This window comes from Scophthalmus maximus, chromosome 20 (genome assembly GCF_022379125.1).
Source record: "Scophthalmus maximus strain ysfricsl-2021 chromosome 20, ASM2237912v1, whole genome shotgun sequence".
NCBI classification, from domain to species: domain Eukaryota; kingdom Metazoa; phylum Chordata; class Actinopteri; order Pleuronectiformes; family Scophthalmidae; genus Scophthalmus; species Scophthalmus maximus.
The window spans coordinates 11,029,776-11,039,905 of NC_061534.1; the positions used below are offsets into that span (position 1 = coordinate 11,029,776).

Genomic DNA, 10,130 nt, shown 5'->3' on the forward strand with positions numbered 1-10,130 from the left:
GGGCTTGTTGATGTAAACCTCCTCCTTCGTCAAATTCCCCCCAGTGAGGACTGAAACGGGCCTAATCCCCTCTTCTCCCCTGCCCTCTCAATCATCCCTGCATATTAATGGCTCCATGCATCACTACCAGATAGAAATAGATCTATATGCAAAATATGCAAAACCAAGGCCTTGGTCTCAAGACTTTAAATATTCAGAGAAAAATACCTAATGCCAGTCTTTTAATTCCCTTAGCATTATTTAGAGACTTGTAAGTGTATATGTGGGCATGTTATCTTTTTTGTTTCTGTGAGATTATTTTATTTTTTAAACGACACATTCTGATTTTCACAATCCCTCATCTCCGGTCATATCCTGCACCTCTGACAGCAGCAGCCTCACCTCGGTGTGCTCCCCTTCGGTCACAGCCCACCCCAAACACCTCCTCTTTCATCCCTTGGTCCCATGCTTCACGACCCCGTCATCTGCACATACACAGATGTTTCCACATCAGTCAATAATCCAGCCTAGCCCCCTTATGCCAGGGATTAACACTGTGGCCAGGCCCAATCCAGCTACATGGGTCTGGCGACAGGAAAGAGGGACAAGAAAAAGCGATCTGCATCAGTGCTGCCAGTGAACCGTTTTGTGTTTCATCCCACTTTCTAGGCAAATTTTAGAGGGGAAAAAAGTAATCCCGGATTACCGAAATTACAATAATGGAAAACATGATCATATTTCATATATTGTAGCATTTTCCCAAGGTTAACTTGTCTCACAGTAATACAGAAACCACCACTGACACGTAAACCTAGTGTCTTTTCAACATATTTGGCCGGGCTGCTCAGAAATCTGGAGAGGACGTGCAAAACAAACGTGTAAAACTTTGAGATACAGTAGTTCACAGTAACATCTGGCCAGATTAACACTTGGGAACTATGGTGCAGCAGAAGCAGGTTTTAATGACAACAGATGGCTTGACAGGATTATGAAACACACAAACACACACACACACACACACACACACATACACACGCACACACACACACACGCACACAGACACATGCGCTTGCACAGAACAGAAGCACGTGCACGGAAGACGCTGAATGTGTGAGGAAAAAAAAACACCTAAGAGGACTAAAAGTGTTTGAGCGGGCTCGGGGCTATTTCCTTCAATAATTCAACTTTATATAGCGAAGGAACTTGGAAGCCACCGCGTGACCCGACTGCTTGCATCATGTTTTATTTTAATTAGTTTAATTGGGTACTTAATTTGCTCTCCGCAGCTTGGCATCCTCTGCCCACCTAACTGCCCTGGAAGTGGATCAGTGTTAGGCCCTTTTCCCATCTTTTAATTTTATTTATTTAACTTGGGGGGGGGGGGGGGGGGGGGGGGGGGGGGGGGGGTTTCATGAATAATTTGATTCCTCAACAGAAAAACACACGCTCGGACTGAGGGACAACTTGGCAGCCACATGCTCTGCATTCCTCAGGAACAAATAAAAGTGGGCAGAAGCTCCTATTACTAAAATGAGACCAACACATAAGAACATAAACGCGGGTGCACATACAGTATATTTTCATATATGTGGCCAAAGTGTCGCCTGACAGGCCTAATGGAGCCTTCTATAGGAGATCCGAAGAGCAGCTTTACAACACAGCACGGTGCAAACATGGCTTTGATTAAACTTTCACTAATTAAAGTCGTCCTCATCTTATTAGCCCGAATAATTGATTTAATTTGTCTCAGCTCAACTGTTGGCTGTGACCTCTACTTAGTTAATGAATTAATTGATTTAGCCCAAGTGTGTTTGGAGGAGTCAAAGAGGATTTTGACATGTTGCCCCTTTAATCACGCTTACCCTGGACACTCTTTGGGTCATGATGGCAATGTATTGGCAACAGTTTTGGAGGGGGGGGGGGCGCGGGAGGTGAACTTTTAGCTGTGGATTCCAATTGCCACTCCACAAGTCTACAAGTACGCGGCAGATTTGTCCTCCTGTAGTTTGTCAGCGCGAAGAAACAGCCTTGGCAATGACATTTTAAAAGCACCATTCCTCAGTCGCTTTCAAACTTGGAAAGAAATTTGAAACCCACCACAGAATACACTTTACTAATACTTTCCCTGGCCGAGCTCCACCTTCGGCGAGATGAGGCAATACTCTAAAGGTCTTCATGTTTTGGAAGAGAAAAATATGAGTCAATAATATTGCCATAATGCATGATTAGAACCAGTATACATCCTTTACAAGGGCACTTGGATGCCTAAATCACTGGCCTCCACTTTACTGACATCGTTTTTCTTGGTAATGGCACAAGACAGAGGCGCATCCTCAGCTTGGATGCAGTTATTAACCAGATGTAGGGGGAAAGGCGACGTCTGAACTTGGCGCCATTACGTGCCATTTACAGCTGTAGCTGTGCTGTATATGTCAATTTATCAAAGAATGCAATAATGCAGGAGTTCCTTCTTTTTAACATGTTTTTACAGAGGAGCCTATGCAGGTGGGAGGAGAGATAGTCTGGTGCCATGCCCTTGGATGTGCTGCTCCTCAATGGATTTTGAAGTGTCGGACGACGCAGTGAAACCTGAACAAACATCACCCTCCAGTGGTAGAAAACAGTCACGTCTTCTCTCCTGTGAGCAAGAGGTACAAGAGGCATTTCATCCACATATTACCCACGAATATATTGAAATGCAATTACATGTTTTAGTAAATACGGACAAATATTATGGGTTTTTTTCTGCAAAAGCATTTCATTCCACGTTGGCACTGTTTGATTAACATTTATGAAGATACATGTGACAAACCATCGCCTATTAAAAGGCCTGTCTTCCTATGAGCAGATTAGACCATTATGAAACACCAATTTGGGACTTGGCTTCACAGCCACATTCAAACATTGCTTTGTTCTGTTCTATCTGTGAAAAAGGTCTGTGATTGAACCTAATTAAAAAGAAACTGAGCAGTCGGTCTGTGTTGGACAGCAAGTACTGTAGGTTGCAGAAGTGTCTTTGTGAATTTTGACTGGATTTTATAGAGTCTGTGGTTTTGGGAGTCTAAGTGCAGCCAGAGTAACTCATGTTTCAGCATTTATTCTGAAAGGGGACCTTTTTCTCGCAGGGTTCCATTTTATTAGTAAAGTAGACATTTGTTTCATTATTTTTTTTTTTGTAAGTTATATTTATAGGTTTCGATAAAGAAACCCAGCATTTGGCTGACATGAATGTGAATTCACTCAGTGTGAGCTCGTTTTGACACCACGTCCTTCTTGCCTGAACTCCAAGTGTCCTCTCCAACTGTGCCAACATTATTTATACCTGAGAAAGGAATTTGGCTCTTCAATCCCTGACAAGCGAGGACAACCTTCGGGGCATTTTTATTTTTTTTATTTCCTAAATAACCACCATTAATCTTCTGACCAGAAAATAGTGCAGCCCATTATAGGTGCTCACCTCAAGGGAGTCACAGAGGAAGATAGATGGAAAGAAGTTTCTTGCTTAACGGACTCAACCCAGCTGGGACAGGAAGTACAGCAACCTGTGCGGCAGCCTCTGGCTCGTGAGTGATCCAAAGGTCCAAAAATCCAATTTAGGGCTCAGATAGAGAAACTCTTCCCGCTGAATGGAAGAGCATGACCCAACTGATAGCTCACTGAGTTACAGAACAAGGAAGTTTTTGTGTCTTTAAGTTTTTATTTGATTTTTAAGTTTTCAGCACACGTTTTTTTTCTTTCATAGTTTGTGTTTGAGATCATTTCAGCTCTTTAAAACCACAAAGAAGTTTACAAGTAGAATTCATTTGTATAAATACAGGTGAACTGGTGTTTGGTGCATAATAGAAAAAGTGATATGTGGAAAACTCGTTGTCCATAGAGATGGATTTTCTAAACTGAACAACGTACGGGTGATGTATCGTTTATATATGAATATTGAAAGCAAACACACCTCCTTTTCTGAAGCAAGACTTGGTCAACTGTCACAGTTTGACACTGATGAGCAGAAGATCAAGTTCATACCACAGAGGAAATGCATGAGCAAGTGATGATGAAAGAGAGAAGTAGACACAGCTCTTCTAAAGAATTCAACATACGTGCTGCTTGACACCCGACCTTAAAAACTCTTTATCGGGAAGAATTCACAGAAAATACAGAATGTTACAGTTCAATTACACTGTCAACAACACCGCATATAGATTTAAAGGCTGGAGACAGTTGCCTCTGACCAACACATAATCTTTATCATAGCTTTGTTGTTCACTGAGGCAGCCGATTACACTTGTGACATTTTGTTTTGAAAGAAAACAGATGAGTGGGTATTCATGATGGATCAATCAATACAAAGGCATCAAACATGATAATCTACTGATAAATTGTGAACTTTTTGAGCTACCAACTTCTCAGTGACAGTGAGCATTCTCTCGTGGACAGAAAATACTTTTCATTCAAACAAATACATCCAATGGATCCATTTAATCTATGTATGGCCAGAGCTGACTTTTTTCTTTTCTTTTTTTGGCTGCCAGTCAAATTATTATGCTATGGATTTCATTACTAAACTCAATCATAATGTGAAAGCATTTGTACATGCCTAAATTATGTATTCAGCCTCAGTGACGGCTTTATGTGTGATGATTAAATATTATCAGGTTTGTTTTTCTAATTTCGCATAATACATCTTTGAATCCCCCCGGCAGAGTGATCCGGCACACTATTAACAACTGCAATAAACCCCTTAAAAATAAATAAATAAATAAAAAACTGTATTTATTATGATTTATGCTCACCTGCTACCATCTGGCTCCCTGACAGATAGCGGAGATGTAATGATTCAGCCGAACCATTAATCTGCCCAATCAAGGTTACTTGATATGAAGAGTGAGGGGCTGTGGGACACATTTATGTGGCCTCTTCACTTCTGAGGACACATAGTGTGCCACACGCGTGAGGTTTACACGCAAACTAACACAAATGCACACATGACCTTTGCAGTGACTTCTTCTTTCAGAAAACTGCTGCAGACAGAGTACAGACAGGTCAGAGTATGACATATGTTTATGACAATAAAGGGGCAAAGTTGACCAACCCCGTGAGGGTTTTTTTTTATATACAAACACTCCATTTTCTAATATGTATTTTGAGCGGGTGACTGAGAGTTTGTCCACATACACCTGCGACCTGCACCCATTGGACGGTACAAGCTGTCAATCACAGGGTACCCACACCATGCCCCAATGCTTAATCATCTATTTCATTCTAAAGGGGTCCATAATTTACAAAATAAACACCATGCTGTACTGGAGAAGACGTGTGATTGGCGTTTGAGACCACAAAAGGAAAATGTTTAATGCTGTTATTAAGTAGAGTCAGTATTTTCTCATAGACTTCTGTAGAAACAGACTTCTTTTTGCAACCAGTGGAGTCGCCCTCTGCTGGCCATTCGAGAGAATACACGTTTCAGCCACTTCCGCATTGGCTTCACTTTCTTGACCTACGTCCATTTATATGGGCTTTTTCGAGCAGCACTTCCCCTTTAAATCGACGCGTGTCGTCATCAGCTGCGTGACTCGTATTGTTTGCGACAGGACGTAAAGCACCACCGGCTCGACCGACGTCGCAGTCGAATAGAGCGGCTCGTCGCGGGGGTGAAAAAAGAAGGGAAAGAAAACAAATCCCCGTGTTTGTGTTCGTGTCACAGCTGAGTGTTTGATAAAGTGATGCAATGCACCGCTCGTCCGGGAACCGAACACCGAGCGCGTTTTCTTTCTGAGGAGGAGAAGGCGTCGTAGTGTTGCATGTAAGGTGACTTACCGTTGGTCCTGCACCATCACTCGGGTTCAGCAGAATCGTGGATGAAAGGTGTTTTTTCTGTGTGTGTGAGCTGCGACACAATCACCACAGCGTTGTGTTCCAACACAGGCTTAAACTCATCTACTTGTGATCTGGCCATTACGTTTTGCATTTGATAAACCTGAAGTTATGCGCTGACAGGCCGGCTGCATCTCCTGTGTTAGGGGTTTTGCAGCGATGTGTGCATGCTGTCATTGTATTTCAGCACAATAACAGTGAAATCATCTTCACAGAGGCCCACAGAGGACAAGGACTTCACCGCAGAATCGGCAACCAAATGATGTCCACTGCCTCCTCCCCAGCAGCTGCTCTCACCGAGGACTCCGCCTGTAGCCGGGACCCCCGCGCGCCGTCCTGGGCTCCAGTAGCCCACCCATGCCTGTGATCCCCATCCCACGGAGGGTGCGCAGCTTCCATGGGCCCCACACCACCTGCATGCACTCGGCCTGCGGGTCAACGCACGCCTCCAAGCTAGTGCGCACCAAGTACAACAACTTTGACCTCTACGTGCGCTCCCGCTGCATGTACAGCTTCCTCCGTTTCCTCCTGTACTTCGGCTGCAGCCTGCTGACCTCGCTGCTCTGGGTGGCGCTCTCCGCCCTCTTCTTCCTGCAGTACGTCAGCGTGCGCGTGCTCCTGCGGCTGCAGTACAAGCTGTCCGTCATCCTGCTCCTGTTGGGCCATCGGCGCCTGGACTTTGGGGTGGTCAACGACCTGATCATCTACAGCATGCAGATCACCATGTTTCTGGTGGGGGGGCTCGGCTGGTGCTTCATGGTGTTTGTGGACATGTGAGCTGCGATGTGAGCAAAGCGTGAACCTGAGCGTTGTGTGGCTTCATGGGGACAACACACACAGCTGTGCCGCGTTCTGAAGGACTGCTCCGCATCACCCCGCGGTCGTCAAAAAGACCCTTTTGACGTTAACTCGTAAAACCTTATTGGTTAGGTCTCAGATGTGATAGAATTTAATGAGAAACTGTTTAACGTGACCTTTGAGCCAGTGGCCTATGGATGATTTCTATTACATTTCTATTGTATTTTCATGCCATTTGTAAAACAGTTTTCACAAAAATTGTAAAGTGCATCTTAAAGCAGAAATGGTTTTGTTTACATTAAATGGAAAATGTGAATGTCAAAGTGGATGTTGCATGAAAAAAGTGACTGAATATATGGCTACGGATGTGAGGCAGACTAGTGTGCCAAAGCAACACAAGCTGGTCCCCAAGAGCAAGAGCGTACAATGTGTCCCTGGTTGATATCATGGATTACATTGTATGTAAACACAATATCAAAAATACATATTCCACAGTGATGAAACTGAAATATTTTAACTCAGAGACCAAAACAAGTTAAGCTGTCAACCACGGTTTGCATAATGTTGTTTTGTGGAAAGGATTCGGAGGGAGGGGGGTGAGGCCATTGTGCTAGTGACAAACATCAACTTTTCATTTTTTTTATAAAGTTATTTAATAAATTTTATGTTGCTGAAATGTGTTGTGCTTCAATAACGCGTTGTGGAGCGAATTTGCTCACTGTGCTGTCTTAACACCCATGACGGCAGGCCTCGAGCTGTGTCATAAGAGTGTGTGACAGTTCAAATTGAAACGGGCTCCGGGTCAAGTGCTCCGTCAGTCGCTCTTCACATGGTCTCAGAGCTGATCTGACTGACTTCTCTGTTCATGCTTCCCCCGGCGCACAAACGCCAACCAGAGCTAGACCCCGCTGCTTCTGCCAAGCACAACAATGGAAATGGCAGAGTCCCAGCTACCTTATATAGCCTCATTATCACATAGCATGAAAGATTGCTTACATGAAACTCACGAGGGTACATCAGGTTAAAGTGTTGGGAGTGAGTTTGTCAGGTATTTGCACTAATGTTTTCTGTCGTTTACGTGAATCGCCTTCGATTTCCGTTTTTTATGTTTCATAAGCACAGGAAACAAAGCAAAAGGGGTTTGAAACTACCAGGAGGCCATCTTTGGAAATGAACTTTCGACACAGTGGCTGGCGGACTGACTGAGACATGCTTTAGACTGGTATGGCCTTGGGCCGCAAAATGGATAATCAGGCGGCAACAATACGCTTTTGTTCTGTGGATCAACACATCATATGCCTCGCACTAGGAGCCGGGCCGATTCTGACAGCCCGGTTGCACCAGAGGAGAAGTAGAGAGCTTGAGTTGTCCTGTGGTGTCGGTATAGCGCTGCACTGTAGGTGAACTTGATGATTAAGTCATTGCATACTCATTTTCATTTCTCTTTTTTGGGGGGTTTTGTTTCAAAAAGCGACATTGTTTGCTTCGTCTGAATGACTTGCAGCTTTTTTCTTTTTTTTTTGTCCATCCTGGTTCCGTTCTGACCTTTGGCATATGATCCCCTACTTCCAGTTGCAGTTCAGATCTTGAACCTTGATCCCAAACAACATGATGATGCCTGACCAATCGCTGCGTGAAATTCTTGCATTTAGCATGTGCTGGAGCAATTAGGAGGATTCAGAAATGTGTGACTTTAAACAATTCCTTTCCTTCAGTAACGTAAGTGTGTCACGTCAACTTAGTTCATTCATCCCATGCTTACACATCGCTGGATGTGAAGATAGACTTAACATTACTGTTATCACTGACTATACTGAGTATATCGCTGTACTAATAGGCCTGAGCACAATACGATCGTTATAAACTCACTGTTTAATACCACAGACACATGATAGTCCCAATAGGAAAGATGCTTAAAATAGCAAGACGCACAACAAACATACTGTAAACCCACTGTGGGGCTCGTATAGAAATATCACGAGACTGAACAGAGGCCACTCTCATCATGGCATTGATCCTTTTGAAGGAAGAAGCAACACGGGAAGTTTCAAATGGAAAAGCTAATGTGAGAAATAAAGACATTGTCAGAGAGAGAATATATGGGCAGTGATGTGAGGATGTGATAATAATGAGCTGTGCAGAGTGAGTTGGGATGTGACCAGTTAAGGAGATGGTACACACCGTAGCTAATTACTAAAGTAAAGTTATCAGGACTTTAATTCAATCAATACCAATTCCAATCACAACTGGCATCATTGCACTCAAATAAATATCCGTAGACAACTGCTTCATCCAAGGGCCTATAGTCTCTTACTTGCTGGAAATAAGATTTTTTTAATACTATAATCTGATAATGGATTGTTGTAGTTTAACCTGGATCTGTTTACAAAAAGGAGGGGAAACCACTGACTTAAAATTAAAACTTGAAAATACAAGGGAGGAAAAAAATAAGTTATATTGTATGTGTGTGTGTGTGTGTGTGTGTGTGTGTGTTAAGTGTGCACAGACAGGCCCCTGCAGAGATAGTTTGGTGGGCTGCTGCTGCTGCATTGTGATGTTGCATGACTGCAGTATAGTAAAGTTGAGTAGGGGTCACGCCGCCTGGCTGCAGTCGGCGCCTAGGATTTAGCGGCGCGGCAGCGCGCATGCGCATCGCGTAGCCCGAGCTGTCATCGCATGGGGACACGTGAGGTAACCACACATGTACATTGTCCTCGGGCAGCACATCGAGACCCACTACCCCCCCCCCCATCTGTATAGCCTCGGACACGCAGCAGTGTGTTACCTCTTCTTATTTTGATGTCTATATGTATATATATATATCTATATCATATATTGCTGCAGGCTGACCGCTGGGTTCCGTGCAGTGCAGTCTGTACACCTTTAAGTCCTGCAGAGTGCACGGGGTTCACGCGTCCCGAAGGGCTGCAACGCTTCGGCATGACCGAACTGTCCGAGGCCGGCGGTCGGGACAGTGCACCTACAGTGTAGCCCGGCAGGTCCCACCAACCCCCCCCCCCAAAAAAAAAGGAGGAAGAAGAAAAACAGAGAGAGAGAGAGAGCGAACGAAAATGTCTGTGTCTTTAAAAAGAAAGCGCACACGGAATGGTGCATGATGTCAGGGCCGCCCGCAGTCCGCACTCTGCTCATGTGAGCGGCGTTCACTTCCTGTACGGGGACACGAGCGGCCGGCGGAGAGTTGGACGGAGAGATGGACGGAGAGATGGACGGAGAGATGCGGGACTAGACGACTCGTACAGTGAGGGAGAGCCAGGCGGACGAGGGAGAAAAGACTGCCTTTTCTTCTTCCCTCGCCCCCCCCCCCCTTTTTATTTCTCTCTCTCTCTCTCTCTCTCTCTCTCCAAACACCCCGCAAACTTTCTAGGTGATCCGAAGAGAGGGAGAGAGAGAGAGAGAGAGAGAGAGACAGAGAGAGAGAGAGAGAGGCAGAGAGAGAGAGAGAGACAGAGAGAGAGAGAGAGACA

The 10,130-nt window shown here is 44.6% G+C and overlaps 1 protein-coding gene across 4 annotated transcripts; it reads left to right on the forward strand.

Moving 5' to 3' along the window:
• The first annotated feature begins 5,551 nt into the window (after positions 1-5,551).
• Positions 5,552-7,321, forward strand: LOC118285408 (transmembrane protein 250). Of its 4 annotated transcripts, XR_004785095.2 has the most exons (3): positions 5,552-5,776; positions 6,063-6,735; positions 6,773-7,321. XR_004785095.2 is itself a non-coding variant. In XM_035609046.2 (2 exons), the coding sequence occupies exon 2, from the start codon at positions 6,205-6,207 to the stop codon at positions 6,622-6,624; it is 420 nt and encodes a 139-aa protein (XP_035464939.1). In that variant the 5' UTR covers positions 5,552-5,838; positions 6,063-6,204; the 3' UTR covers positions 6,625-7,321. The 4 variants fall into 4 exon arrangements, 3 of the variants coding, with proteins under 3 accessions (XP_035464939.1, XP_035464938.1, XP_035464937.1); XM_035609046.2 differs by having other exon boundaries at positions 5,552-5,838; positions 6,063-7,321; XM_035609045.2 differs by having other exon boundaries at positions 5,552-5,781; positions 6,063-7,321.
• Positions 7,322-10,130: the final 2,809 nt, after the last annotated feature.

Bases quoted from the DNA above. Each gene is read 5' to 3' on its own strand.
- LOC118285408 (XM_035609046.2), top strand. From the start codon at position 6,205: ATGCCTGTGATCCCCATCCCACGGAGGGTGCGCAGCTTCCATGGGCCC.